At 34.3% G+C, this 16,312-nt stretch overlaps 1 protein-coding gene across 1 annotated transcript in view; it reads left to right on the top strand.

The window, feature by feature from the left end:
- The window catches only part of MMP16 (matrix metallopeptidase 16), a 281,580-nt gene that overhangs the window by 140,496 nt on the left and 124,772 nt on the right, over positions 1-16,312 (top strand). The window contains exon 3 of the mRNA XM_040625800.1: positions 8,230-8,352. Within this exon, the coding sequence (XP_040481734.1) occupies positions 8,230-8,352 (123 nt within the window). The remainder of the gene's footprint in view (positions 1-8,229; positions 8,353-16,312) is intronic.

Genomic DNA, 16,312 nt, shown 5'->3' with positions numbered 1-16,312 from the left:
CATAGTAAACTAATTTAATATATAACTTAAAAAATTATATTTTGCCTTCTAAGAATTACAGCATGATATTAGTCATACTATTTCTATTTCATCAAGACAGAACAAGTACATAATAAAAGGCTTGAAGATTAAACGTCAAAGCAGTTTGGAGAACTAAATACAATTACCTCTCCTAGCATTTTAAAGAGATACATAAATATTAACTTTGGTTTGCCATCTGGGAAAATAGAACCAAGAATTAATAAAATGCATTCTGCAAGAATGAGAACCTTGTTATTAATACTGGGAATAGAACTTGGATAATTTGAACCTGCTGCACTCTATTCATTGCAATTCTCCGTTTGTAGTGTCCTAAATAAATACAGCTTTAAATTAATTTTAATTACAATTATAAATTAATTTTAAAGATAGCTTGTTAAGTTAGTAAGCAAACCCAAGTAGTCCTACATTTTGTTGCTGCGTATAGTACAGAATTCCATTTAAATCAGACTTTTAATCCCGGCATTTTACAAAGTGCTCTGAACAGCTTTTGTGCTCCCTGATGCAGAGCTGTTATCTTCTGATTCACTTTCTTGGACCATATGACACAGTTTTTAAAAATACAGTAAATTGAGAGCTTGGGAAACAAATTCCTTTGAATCTGCTTATTACCAGATATTAAAATTCAGAAAGCAGAGTTCTATAGAAGGAGGCATCTGTGTTTCCTCTCCGTTTTGAGAGCTCCTGCTGGTCATTGGAAGGACTCAAGATGGATAGGTTTGATTTCCTAAGATAGCTGGGAAAAGGTCTTTGTCAGGAGATGATGGAAGGAGAATGTGTACAGGATTTATTTAGGCCGCTTATGGGGCAAGGTTCTGAACAGTTTTTAGTTGTTCTCTGGCAGGACAATGTCAAATGCAGAGGTGCAGAAAAAGACCCCATGTCCTTTTCTGCCACACGGTGGCTCAGATTCCGGACCAGGAGAAATGACTGTGTCCGTGTGTAGGAGTTAAAGTAGCATTTCTGTGAATTATAGCATTGTAGGGAAAGATCAACTATATAGGCAACCTTTAATTTAAAACCAACCAGTGTTTTGATCTATTTTCTTTAACCAAACTTTGTTCTCATTCAGTTTTTTCTTTTTTCTTTTCTTCTTTTTTTTTTCTTTCTTGAATTGGCAATGCATCTTTCCCTTTACATACACTATTATTCTTAGATGAGCCCACTAAAGCCTGGTTGAACCCTCATCATCGCCCCTTCCTAGATTGTCCTGCTTCCTCTGCCCCCCATGGCACCCACATTATCAATCAGACTAGAAACCCTGTGGCTTCATTGGCCTCCCATCTGGTTTTTTCCACTGATGTATCCCCAGTCTTGAGGTGGTGTTGCTCAGGGTACTCAGCTGAAATAGTGTACTATTTTTGGAAGTATAATCCCCATAATCATGCTACTGAAGCAATTGTCTGTGCTTTTGTAATCTCAAATGAATGTATCATAACAATCCATGCTGAAATGGTACTCTATTATTTTATACAAATTATAAAGTATGAATTTTTATCTAAACCTTATCACATAATATATGGACTACAATTATAGACCTAAAATTATTTCTCAGTATTAAAATAATGTCTTAAGATTCATTTTCTGATGCTATAAAGTTTTATCTAATTGTAGGCTGTTGTCAAGATCAGTAGTTTTTAAATTAAATAATGATGTCCTTCTTTGTCAGACAGACATTTGATGCATTCGGTCTGTATATCTTGGGTAATTAAAAGTAATGATGCAGTTGTGGTGATCCCTATATTATGTTGAAGAAATTAACCATTTTCCAGCAACAAATTTAAGTATTACCTTAAATGGCTTACAATATTGCTTTTGTATCAGTTAGCATTGGTGTCAGAGAGAGAGTAATGAATACTTATCCCCCTACCCCAAAATGAGCTCATTATCATATGTTGCAGTGGTTCTTCAAAATTATGGGTTGCTTATCTAATTTTTATAAGCAAGCTTACTTAAATTCCTTAATAAGTGAAGCAATTTATGTTATGCATGGAAAAGGATTATATTTAGCACGGAGGGAAAAAGATAGCAAGGCAATAATGAAAATGAGTCTAATGTGTTCTTACAATATTAATGGCAGGTATTTTAAAATTTTAATTCATCCTTTATGTGTGCACATTATCATGCATTGAAGCATGCTTGATGAGATATCATTTTTAAGGTGACCTTTCTTTTTTATCTCCCTCCATATATAGGTATATACATATACACACACATATATGTATACACACGTAAATATGCAAATATACACATATATTCATACATATATAGGATGATCTGAATAATTCTGTTTAATTTATGTAATTTATCTTAATTAAAGTTAGTTTAAGACTGAATGTGTAGCTTTTTACAAATAATTATTATGAAACCACAGTGGTATTTGGAGTCTCCTAATTTGAGAATCGAAATATTTATTTAGCTATATCAAGAACCATAAGCTTTGGGACCTAATTTTCAAAATGTTTCATGATTTTCAGTCATTTGTCTAAATTATCAAGTTAAGACTCTCTTTCAATCTAGGTATAAAAGATAGGTTCATCAGTAATTAAATTTCTTTTTCTTTATTTCTGATTATAGCCATGGGACTGAAACATTATAACGTTAGAGGATGAACCAGTCCTTATTTTGGTAACTACGGAAGGATGGTTGATAGCTAAATCAGCCTCATTCCCCTTCTGGAAGGAGAAAGGTGAAAGCTTAAACGAGAGCTGACGCTAACTGAGCTTTTTCTTCATGTTGCAGATCATGGAGGCTTATTACGTCTATTCTCTGTGATCAGGTTTTCAAGAACATTAACTGCAGTTTTCAGCTTCGGGAATAACCTGTGTCCATGCAGGAAGTTCATAAGTTGATAGAAAAAAGAAACTGGACCAGAGTGAGCTGTCAGCCTAGCTACATTTTGAGCTCTAAGTTAATTCACTTTTAGAAAAACTTCTTCGTGACTCCTGCACTTGGCTCTATGAGTACAAACAAAACCTAAGGATGTTTAAAGTCATAAAAATAAGCATTTTTAAAAATTTGTAAAAGGATCTTTTGGGGACCACTATAAATAGTAGATATTACTCTTACCTTCCATTAGAACATGGAAAAGTCCAGAAGATAGAAACCTGTTAGTTATGCAGATGAACATTTTCTGACATTACTAATCCATAAGGCACAAGATGTAATTTTGTGAGTTTTTTTTTTTTCTTGTGGTAGAGCTAGGTATATGTACACAGAGCCACTGTGTGGTACCACTCCAGCTCCAAGGGACACCATTCCAATTGTATGCATTTTACCGAAACACTGTCTTCCTGCAGCCTCAGCTACTGGGGCACCAGGTGTGTGCAGTCAACCAGAAGGCATCCTTTACTGTCATGCAAAGAGTGGCCCGATATATTTGACTTCAATACCCAACTCTTGAAAAAAAAAAAAAATTACTGAAACCCATGGACACTTTCATATACAGTGGCTCTTATTACTGCAAATTTGTTTAGAAGTTTGTAGCTGCTTTATTTACATAAAACAGAGGATAGTGTCTCTGTTTGTATCTGTATTATCAAAATACCAGGCTATCCCTGTTTTGAATAACAAAGGATGTTAACACATAGGTCAGGGTAATCTGAAGCATGTTAATATCAGTATGTTGCTACTGCTGCTGCTTCTACTACTAGTACAGCCACTTCCTGATGTTTGTAAAATAATAATAATTGTTATAAGTTAATAATCATAGCAGTTACTATTTGCCAGGCACTGTTCTAAGTGTTTCACATGATTTAACTAATTTAATCCTCACATTAATTCAATAATATTATCACTTCCATTTTGTAGATGAGGAAATGGAGAAATAGAAACAGTAGCCAGACCAGTGTCCCAGGGCTAGGGCGTTGCTGGGGGTGGGGTGGCTCTAGGATCCCTGCTTCTCATTTTTAGAATGTAACTCCTGTCAAGAACACTGATTTCAGATATTTTTCCTTTTTCTGTTCAGTTAAAGGAACCATTAATGATCTGCCCAACTAACTTGAAAATGCTCTAGGTTCTAAACAATGAAATCAATACTGAATATCAGTATTACATTTATGCAAACTGAGGTGGTGCCATGATTTACACCTTGAAAGTACAAAATGACTTTCTTATAGCTTCTCCCACCCCAGTGCCCATACCTACGTCTTTGTGCTTCAGAATGTCAACTTAAAATTCTTAGCAAATGAGTCAGTAAAGAAGCACATGTATATAAGCTGTGTGTTGACACACAGAAAAATAAGTATGTTTGAGCAATGGGACTTTCACAAAACACTGCTTGAAAATAGTGCGCATACATGCACACACACACACACACACACACACGCACATCTCTTCAACCCATATTTCTTTCAGGTGATATAGTTGTTACCTGAGGTGAAACAATCAGTCAATTCTACTTGTACATCTAGAGTTTTGTACTCTTGTGTACAAATATATGTGGGTTTTATCAAATTGATATATGAATGCAACTAATATTTGGTGCATGATAACTAGACATAAATCCCAGTGTCACACCCTACCTGAATAACAATATTAACATGCCAACTTTACCTTCAGTATTAGACATTTAATTCACTGATGAGTCCTATTACACTAATCATTATTTTTATCCACGAAGAACTTTAAAAATTGTAGTAGAAAGAACCTGACTCCTTATAAACTTAAAGAATGATTTAAATGTTTGGAGTCACATAAAAGGCCCAAAGGCCAATTTAGCTCAGATACTATGTGTCATATTCAGTGGCATGATGTGCTTCTATCATATTTTGGGGATTTTGCATAATTTGATAAATAATACCTGCTAATATCTCCATACCAGAATATTTGGATACAAATACTGGCAAATTTAACATAGAGTGTTCTCAAGTCGACCAATCCTTATTAAGAGTTCTTTGCATTAAATTACTGACTGATATTAGATTATTCCTGTTCTTATATTTATTTCTTACATTTAAGTCATCTGCTTTATGATTTAGTTTTACATAAAAATGTCTACACAATGTCCATGCAGTAAGCATTTGTTCAAGGCACACACCTGGGAAGAGTTACAAAGTCTTCAAGAAACATGGACAGTAAGGGAGATTGGCATGTACAAAAAAGACATGCCGACTCAATTCATTTGCTTCATTTTCCTTATTGAAGGCTTCACTGGGTATAGGCCTCATTCCTTATTCTCTGCCCCGACTCAGGCCCGTGGAAGATAGAGACACAAATCAGAAGACATAGTGTAGTCTGTGCTGTGTTGAGATGGTAAACTGTACCTCTATGAGTTGAGTAATGAAGGATGTGTAGGATTCTCAGTGTGAAAAAAGAGAAGTTATTCCAGACAGAAGTCACTGCATACAAAGGCAGAAAGAGGTTTAGTTAGGAACCTGAGTGGATCTTGGAAAGTAGGGGGTGACAGGGGATCCTCCCTAAGTAGGCCTAAATCAGATTCTTTCTATATAAGCATTTTCATGCCCAGAACATGCAGAGAACACATCTGTGCTCTGGAAAGATTTATCTTTAGGAATGAGAAGGACAGCATTAGTGAGAGAGAGAAGAGAAATTTTGGAGGCAAAAGAGACTGCATCCTGATTGATTAGATATGAGGAGAGAGCAGTGGAGAATATAACTTGGGTATCTAGCTTTAGCATTAGAGGGATGTTAAGACTTTTGGCTGAAATAAAGCGTCGGAGGAATTGGTACAAATATGGATAGGAAAATCATAATTTTTTTATTACATGTAAAATTAGAAATAATGACAGGGTATCTTGACAGAGGTATACAGCACTTAAGCCATTATATAGTAATTTTTTTTTTTTTAATCATGCATGTCTTGACTATAGACTGTGAACTCAACAAGGGCTCCTTGCCTTGTTTATCTATTTAGTCACACTTTTTTTCTTTATATATCTTAGCATATTATAAAAGCTGAAAAATATTACAGGATGATTGAATAAGGATGGAATGAGTAAATAAATGAAGAAGTTGGAACATAAGAAAAAAAATATATTTAATGGGCAAAGCCTAAGAAATACATAAAGAATTCAGCAGAGATATCTTTCAGCACAAGAATCTAATACTCATCCATAAAAACCTTATCCTTTGGAAGATTCAATGCTTCACTGAGAAAATTTTTACTAGATCCAACATATGCATGACTTAAAATGGAAATTTATATTAATAAATTTAATTTTATTTTCAATTGCTACCTTCCTCTTTTAATTTTATTGATTATTAAAGTAATTTCAGACAATAGGTCCTCATTGGCAATACATTTTATCCTGATAATAGGTAATTCCATTTTATCAAATTTCATACCACTATCCATTTCAAAATATTTCTCTTTCCAGAATACTAACAAATATTTTTCTTAGCAAAATGTAAGTGTAACCACTTCCCAAATTTAGTAAATTTATTCATATTTAATAATTATATATTATTTATTCTCTTGGTGCTTTTACTGAGATAAATAAGCATAAAAACCTGCCTTAGGAATATTAAAATTTTTGCTGAGAATATAATTAATGCAATACCCATATGTAAAAGCCACTTAAATCATAATAACCCCCCTAATGCTTAATATTTGCTAGTTAAATCTATCTGTATATCTTATAATATGTAATAAAAATTAATGATTTTCACTTAAAAAATACTAAGTGTCCCTATCCACTTATTCATTGACTATTTCTTATATTACACGGGTTGTACAAGGTAGTAGGAGTATATAGATCCCCTGCCCTTGAGTGTTTACAGTCTAGTGAAATATCTCTCAAATGAAGTGATTTAGGAATGCCCTGGGAGTATTGGTTAAAAATAGATCTCCATTCTCAACCCTACAGAGTTCAATTCCATAGGACCAGATAGCCTCCGAGGAGTTGGGAGACTGTAATAACAGGAAAGCGATTTTCTGAAGTAATTCCACAATGCATTATAAACTAGAATGGAATTTGTTAAGCCTGATAACCACAATGTCTACATTGTCTGTCTAGGGGCAGAATAAAAAAGGAGAAACTTTTTTCAATACTTATGGTAAAAGTGTCATCTTTCTTAAAAAGCAAAAGTCATGATTTCATTGTGCCATGAAGTTATTATTGTTTATAAGAGCTAATTAGCTGATTTATCCATGTAACATGTGAACTCTTTCATTTTCACAAAATGGACATATTTAGGTGGTCATCTCTATAGTCAATTATTTTCCATTTAAAGAGTATAGAAATTATAAAGTATTTGATGAACTACAGCAAAAATTGATTCTTTTCTCATTTCTACTTTCTGAAGCATGTAGCACCATGAAGATTTTGCATTAACTTTGTAATTGTTTAATTATATGTGCTAATGAATGGTAAAGCCATTTTATGAGTCACTGAAAAAACTACTCAAAATCATGAAAATCTTTCTTCTTAGATAAGAAGCAAGACTACATAGAAAACAGGACATTTGACCAATGAGACACTGTAGCAAAGAAGTTCCATGACTGTATTTGTATAAGTATTGAAAGTTAATAAATCAAAAAACAGCATGTCCCTTCCTATTATAATTATGTTAAACCTTATTGGTGTGATGCTAAACCTCATATTCAGAAAAAAAAATTTAAGCATTGAATTTGGTTATTAATTACTGATTTAAAACAAATGGCTCTTACTTGTAAATTGGAGTAGTGATCAAAGTGAAAAGAAGAAAAAAATGGAGAAAGGCAAATGTTATTTAAATAATTTACTTCTGTGTAAGCTAGAAGAGAGGGTAGAATATACCCTCTCAAATCCTGAAATTTAAGGTCATGTAACAGATTTTTAAAAATTGTTGAATGTTAAACCTAGAAGAGACCTTAGTAAAAATTTATTTTTTTAAAGTCTCATTTTATGAATGAGACTCAGAATTAATGACTTGCCCGAGGTCAGAGATCTTGCTAAAAACAGATTCTGGTTAGAAGCTTAAGAGGACCTCAGTCTACAGTAAGCTCAAAATGAGTTAGAGAAAGAAAAAATATCTAAAAGAGCTGAGTTCAGAACTAGTGATTCTTGATCATTCAGCGACAAAATATGCTTTCTACTTAGATTCAAATTGCAAGAAAATTGACAACTTTCTTCTTTATGTTTTCCCATTTTCATTATCACTGTCATAGATTAACTTCTCAGTTGATTTCGTTTTGAAATTCATGATTAGGGTTGTTGGTAAATAACTGGAAAATACTGCTTTTTGCAGCTGGATGAAGAAGCCTCGATGTGGTGTACCTGACCAGACAAGAGGTAGCTCCAAATTTAATGTTCGTCGAAAGCGATATGCACTAACAGGACAGAAGTGGCAGCACAAACACATCACTTACAGGTATAAGAACTAATGATGAATTACTGTTTTCTCCATTTTTTCACCACTATTTATTTTGACATTTTGTTTGACATCTTAAGCACATCGACTACATGGTAACATGTAGTTATAGAATGTATAATGTTAACATAGGAACAGAGAACTGCCATTGAGAAGAGAATAAATTGCCCATTTGGAGGCCTTGTAAATATTTCTTAAATACCTGGTCTCATTTGTAAACTATATCTTCAAGCTTCTTGAAAGAATACCAAATCCTGAGGGACTCTGAGATGAGTATTGTAACACATCATGTTCTTTTTAAGATTTATTTATTCGAAAGAGAGAGAGCATGAGAGACAGTGTGAGAGAGAGAGAGAGAGAGAGAGAGCGTGCACCCACAGGGGACAGGGGTAGAGGGAGAAGCAGGCTCCCCAGTGGGCAGAGAGACAGACACAGGAGTCCATCCCAGGACCCCAGGGTCATGACCTGAGCCAAAGGCAGACACTTAACCAACTGAGCCACCCAGGTGCCCCATTACATTCTTTAATAAGTGATTCATAATCTAAAAGTAATCAAATTATAAAGTTTATAAATAATTTTCATCTAAACAAAATGGTTTTGAATCTATTAATTAACTTTTAGTATCAGTTCATTTTACTTTCTTTTTGGCAACAATGCAGATGGATCATTGTGTCTTATTTTGTCTTCAGTGAAGGAGGCCGAAGGGATGCCAGTGTCTTCCAACCTAGAAGGACAATTGTTGCTAACGGAGATGTTCTTATCTATTCATTAATTCATTGAACAACTGTTCATTGAGTCTCAGTTTGAACAAAAACAGTTTTAGGCACTGGGGATATAGAAATAAATAAAACATGGGGACTCTCTTGTCCTCTTGGAATTTACAGTCATGTGCATAGTTGAACACTTGTATAAATGTGATGCCTGTTCTGAAATGGGAGGAACAGGATGCAAGAGATACATAAAACGGGGCCATCCAACCCACTCTAGAGAATTAGGGAAGGGCTTCCTGAAGAAATGGCTTTTCAGCTAAGACCCACAGGAAGAGAAAGCATGTGTTAGACCAAAGGGCAAGGGAAGAGGCAGGGCACCTCAGGGGAAGGGTAGGATGTCAGAAATACATGAATAAAAGAAAGACATTTATAATTCTCATTCTTTGTATAAATAACCCTTCACGTATGCTTAAGGATAAAATTTAAAACTCAATTTATAGATTTTCTACCAATATATCTAGTTTGTGCCATTTGAACTTATTTTAGTTATTTTGAGAACAGTTTTCAGTGTTATTCTATATTCTTATGCTAATCCTCTCAGATAGCATGCTCCTAGAATTTTTATGCAACTTATTTCAGTTACTTCTGCAGATAAGGGAAATCAGAGAGGAAGCAGTCTTAAGCCAAGCTCATGCAGTAAATGTGAAGTGTTGGAAGAATGCCTTAAGGAACAACAACAAAATACCTGCTATCTCTGAGTCTGTTCAACAGCATTGCACAGCTACTTATAGTTGTAAGGAAATAAAAGATATAAGGACTTGTAAAGAAATAAAACTATCATTAGTAAGTTCATATTACTTTCCATATGGAAAACATGGAATAAACTCTAGATAATTTTTGGAAATAATAAAAGAATATGGCCAGCTTTTTAAAAAAAATAATGCATTTTATGTTTTAGGTTTAGGTAATACAATTTTAGGTTTACAGAAAAGTTGAGCAGATAATACAATCATAGTTTCTCCTATTAAGTTCTTGCATTAGTGCGATCTGTTCTTTGCAATTGCTGAGCCACCATTGCTATATTAGTTCTAACTAAAGTCCATAATTACAATAGGGTTCACTCTTTGTGTTGTAGTTTTTGGGGTTTTGACAAATGTGTAATGTAATGCAGCATTACAGTATCATACAGAATACTTTGCCCTAAAAATACTGTGTTGTACCTGTTTATCACTCCCCCCCCCCATAACCCCTGGAAACTACTGACTGTTTTAATTTCTTTATAATTTTGCTTTTTCTAGATTGTCATGTATTTCAAACCAGACCATACATAGCATTTCTGGCTGCCTTAAGCACTTAGCAATGTGCATTTAAGGTTCTTTCGTGTTTTTTCATGACTTGATTGCTGATTTCTTTTTATTACTGAGTTATATTCCATTGTATGAATGTGCTTCTGTTTGTTTACCCATTTACCTGTTGAAGATTTACTGTTTGCTTCCAGTTTGGGGCAGTTATGAATAAGGGTGGTATAAACATTCATGGGTATGTTTTGTGTGGCAAAAATTTTCAATCCATTTGGATAAATACCTAGGAGTATAATTGCTGATCATATGGTAAGACCATGGTTGACTTTTGACTTACATGTGTGGGTCAATTTCTGGACTCTTTATTCTGTTTCTTTGACCTTTCTTTTTATTTGTAAACCAGTATCACACTGTCTTGGTTTCTGTACTTTATAGGAAGTCTTGATATAAGGTAGTGCCAGTCTTCTGACTTCATTCTTCTTATTCAGTATTGTGTTTTCAGGGTCTCTTACTCTTCATAAAAAGTTCAGAATTAGTGTGTCCATACCTTCAAAAAAGCTTGCTGGGATTTTGATGGTTGATTGCATTGAATCTAAAGATCAATTTGGCAAGAATTAATATCTTAACAATATTGAGTCTTACTATTTATGAACATGAAACCCTCACCACTTATTTAGGTCTTTGTTTTCTTTAATCACAGTTTTATACTTTATTCATATAGATCTTAGGCATAAACCTTAGTCCCATTGGGATGCTATAATGAAATACATAGATCGAGTGGCTTATAAACAGCAGAAACTTACTGCTCACAGTTCTGGAGACTAGAAATCTGAGGTGGAGATTTCAGTATGGGTGGGTGAGTCTCCTCTTCTGGGTCACCGACTTCGTGTTGTATCTTCATGTGGCAAAAGGGCTAGGGATCTCTGTGGTAAACTAATCCCATTTGTGAGGGCAGCGCCCTGATGACCTAAGCACCTCCCAAAGGTCCCATCTACTATCATCTCATCTTTGGGGGTTATTCCATTGAAGCTGTGTCCCTTTACTGACAATTGTCCCAGCAGTTTTGAATACTCAAATAATTAGGTGTCTATCCCTGTAAACTTCTAGGTTATGATAAATACATCATGTGGTTAAGAGTTCTATTTTAGAGTAAGAAAGATCTGGATTTCAATCCTGGCTCTGATACTTGCTACCTGTAAGACCAGGATCAAGTTACTTAATCTTCTAAGTCTCATTTTCCTTGTGTACAAAGTGAGTATTGTAACACTACCTTCCTCATAAAGCGTAGGAGATAATTAAGTCAGGTCATGGTGGGGGGAAACCCCCAAAACCAAAAAAACAAAAATACCTCAGCACAGTGCTTGAAACATAGTGCTTAGTAAATGCCAACTATCATCTTAACTTGTTTTAATTTATGAGACAATTAACAGAAATTTTTGAGAGTATTCTAATAGAATTATAGAAAGTTGAGGGTGAGAGCTAAGGATATTAAATTTTAAAGTTAGTATATGTAAGGTATTAAGAACTTGCCCTGTGTAAAAAAGTACCATATAAGCATTTGCTGCTACTTTTATTACTATATTTAGAAAAACAAATATAAAATATTACATTTTGGCTAAAAAAATTACTCTTAAAAGGATAGCAGAAATGTGCCATTACAGGGGCGCCTGGGTGGCACAGCGGTTAAAGCGTCTGCCTTCGGCTCAGGGCGTGATCCCGGCGTTCCGGGATCGAGTCCCACATCAGGCTCCTCTGCTATGAGCCTGCTTCTTCCTCTCCCACTCCCCTGCTGTGTTCCCTCTCTCGCTGGCTGTCTCTATCTCTGTCGAATAAATAAATAAAATCTTTAAAAAAAAAAAAAAAAAAAAAAAAAAAAAGAAATGTGCCATTACAGAATGAACCCAGGAGTTGGAGTGGTGGGGGTAGTCAAATCTAGGTTTTATTTGATGGCAAACTCATTATGAGCCAGCATTATAGTGTGGCTCAAAAAGAACTAAAATGAACAGATTAGATTGATAGAAAGCAAAGTGTCCAAGCAGTGATGATGCCAATTTTTCTCTTTGCTTTGTTGGCCAAGCTTTACCTGATGTATCCTTTTCTCTTTGGTCTACCACATTTCCAGCTGCTGCTTGGCAAATTAAAGTGCACCTCCAAAATTGAAATCAAAATGCTAAGAGGTCTTACGAACAGTCTGCATGAGAAAGGGCTCAAGATTAGAGCCAAGGATTCTCAACATGATGGAAAAAATATTTAAGGGAGAAATTTCCAGTTTTTCTCAAATACTTAAAGGCTTTCAGAACAACCTAATATTTTGAGCTATTGGAAAATTAAATCATTCATCCTACAAGTCTTCATTGTTGGAAGCATATAAACCAAGCAATTTATTCACTTGTCAAGGAAATTAGAGACCATTTGTGGAGTGGTTGGAAAGTTAGATTATATAATTTTAAAATCTCTTTCTATCTTTAAAATGTGGAATTGGAAGGAACCTTGTATAATGACTCCATTTAGAGGGAATGTCTAGGCTCCCATGCCTTCCACTTTAATGACCTCAGGGCTTGATGCCTAGAAATGGGAACTTCTGAGGTTGTATCAGAAAAATCATTTAAGTACTGTTAGGGGTATATATAACTTTGGCTGAAACATAATTTACATGCTGGTAATAATTATAAGTTACTGGTGGCCATTCATCTCTTAATTGAATCTTTATGATCAGTTTTTCTTTTGGCAAATTTTGCTTCTTGGGTAATTAGATGTTATACATTCAATAAATGGTTATTGAACAGCATTATGTGACAGCACTGGCAATCGATAGGTGAGTTAAGCAAGGCCCCCACTCTCATACAAAATATAGTTGAATGTGGGAGACAGGTGTGTTTAAGTGAATAATTACAAAATAGTATATTGTATGTTACTTCAGGACCTTACAGGAACTTCATTACATCAGAGACCATATCCATTTTATGTTCCCTAGAACCTAGTAGAGTGCTGCTGTGTATTATGCCCTAAATTAAATAGTTATTGAATAAATTAATGAATTCTTTGTAGGCTTTGGTTAAGCTTTATTCAAAACAATAATAGTAATGTAATGAGTAGGCTAATTTTTTAGCAAATCTTTTTTTCCCATTTGTTGAATATTGTATAAAATAAGCTGAGCCTAAATTATTTTTCTTTCTTCTTTTTTTTTTTAAAGATTTTATTTATTTATTTGACAGAGACAGAGACAGCCAGTGAGAGAGGGAACACAAGCAGGGGGAGTGGGAGAGGAAGAAGCAGGCTCATAGCAGAGGAGCCTGATGTGGGGCTCGATCCCGTAACGCCGGGATCACGCCCTGAGCCGAAGGCAGACGCTTAATCGCTGTGCCACCCAGGCGCCCATATTTTTCTTTATAAAATCTAAATTCCAAAATATTATTTTATGTAGTGTCTCATGGAATATGTACTTATATTGCCAGGTGCATCTGTTTTTTAAATTGAGTTATATTAAGTATTCATAATATTAATAGTATAATTATTATTATTATTAATAGTATAATTATTAATAGTATAATAACATAATAGTATGTTATGTTATATTAATTGGTATTGATTTTCCTAATAAATTCTACTTTAGCTAACCTTGATTTTAAGTGCATGTTTGTGTGACTCCTGAGGATACACACCAGACGTTATTATTTTACTTTAATAATATATGCAGAGTTGGGACGCCTGGGCGGCTCAGTCGGTTAAACGTCTGCCTTCGGCTCAGGTCATGATCCCAGGGTCCTGGGATTGAGTCGTGCATTGGGCTCCTTGCTCAACTGGGAGTCTGCTTCTCCCTCTGCCTGCCTCTCCCCTTGCTTCTGTGCTGTCACTCTCTCTGACAAATAAATAAATAAAAATCTTTAAAAAAATAATATATGCAGAGAAAAGAAACCTAGTTGTTGCTGAGGAATAATCAGTTCCTCCCCAGAAACTTTTCTTATTCTCTAAAACCAGTGAGGTCACTGAATTTGATGATCCTATTGACTTCATAGAGAATTCAGGTTGTGTGTCCAGAGGATACACGGCAGGCAGTGAAACAGACACTACTCAAATAAAAGCCAAAATAATATGTACTTTAGTCTGCCTTACCTGGAAAACTAGCATCTTGTGAAATCACAAAACATTGAATGTAAGCTTTTCTGGAGGAAAAGATTCCATATTCAATCTCTATTCTATGACCATTTCTTGTACAAAAAAAGTTAAGCCACATCAACAATACAAACATAATATGAATGAAAATACATTAGTCTATTTAGTTCTCTCTTGTAAAATATTATAATATATTCTGGATATGGATCTGAAAATAACTATGTAGTTTGTTATTTTTACTCTATTATACTCTTAGCAATTGTCTACTTTCCCAGTTACAATAAGCTCCATTTAGTTGTCAAGCATTTTCTTAAAATGTTCGTATGCTTTTCTGGACAACTAATTTTTGTCTGTTGAATTGACTAAAGGGTATTTATCTTTGGCCATACCAAAATAATTTTGACGCAAGTATATATACAACTTCTGGATCTTAACTAGATGCTGAAATATTCAGTTTTTTTATACTTCCTTCAAAATTAGAGATAAAACATAACTGTAACTTTGAAAAAGAGTTATCACTCTGTCGAAATTTAAAGAGCAAATAATCATTATTAATATATAGAGTTGTTATTAAATAAATTACTGTGGATCCAGTGATGTTAAAACTAGAGAATCCTGACTTTACACAGTAATATTAGGCACAGGATAATATTTACTATGTCACTAGAGTAACTAATTAGAGTTTACTTCCTTTGAAAGGACAAAACCTATTACAATGGCCTTGTTTCATATTTCCTATAACATCTGTTCAAATGAACAAGTGTTTGATATTTTTACATTTTACATTCATCTATTTTACAGAACTGATGAAGCAAAATAATACTTCCAATGTCATCAATGAAGAAAACATACATATTTCAGTAGAGCTTTTTTTTTTTTAAGATTTTATTTATTTATTTGACAGAGAGAGAGAGACAGCCAGCGAGAGAGGGAACACAAGCAGGGGGAGTGGGAGAAGAAGAAGCAGGCTCCCAGCAGAGCAGGGAGCCTGATGCAGGGCTCGATCCCAGGACCCTGGGATCAGGCCCTGAGCCAAAGGCAAACACTTAATCTTAACAAGTGAGCCACCCAGGCGCCCCTCAGTAGAGTTTTGTCACAAGTAAAGGTCTCGTTCCCTCAAAATTTACTGTTTCTCTGAATGTCAAATTCTTACGCTTTTAAAAATTATCCTAGAAGTAGTGTAGTAAACTTAACATCTCACTTATCATTGTGAGATTTATATGTTTCTACTGAGAATTATAAAGCAGAGTACAAGCTTCTTTTAACTTTTAACATACCATACAAATACCAAAATACGTAGTTTTTTTCCTTACTTTCATATTAGGGATAAAATCATCCTCTAACTTTGGAAAAGATTTATTACTCTCTGAAAAAGTTAAAGGGGAAATACTCCGTGATTAGTGTGTAGAATTGTTATTAAATGAATTGGTATGGATTCAGCGCAGTGAAAGCTAGGGAGTCCTGACTTTACACAGTTATCTTGTAAGTCAATTCACATACATTTCCCTCCCACTATAAATTGTTCTGATGAATAAAGAGGTCAAAAATTTTCCACTTGATCAGCTTTATTATGTAGGATTGTATAAGGCATGGTTATTAATGAATTAACGATAACATTTATTAATTTTTTTAGGTGAAAGTTCCAAAATTTAGCAACATGGAAATTTAAAAGAATCAGTGAAATGGCATAATGAAAAAACCTGACATAGTCTTCAAAAAATGAAATAAATTATCTTATTAGAATGAAAAGTATGTTCACTCTACTCTGTTTACAGAAAAGTAAAAATATTTTAAAATTAAATTAGTTGCATTATGTTTTTGAAACATAACCTTCAT

The sequence above is a fragment of the Ursus maritimus genome, unplaced genomic scaffold (genome assembly GCF_017311325.1).
Source record: "Ursus maritimus isolate PB19 unplaced genomic scaffold, ASM1731132v1 scaffold_9, whole genome shotgun sequence".
In the NCBI taxonomy this organism is placed as follows: Eukaryota; Metazoa; Chordata; class Mammalia; order Carnivora; family Ursidae; genus Ursus; species Ursus maritimus.
This window is presented reverse-complemented; position numbering and strand designations above follow the sequence as displayed.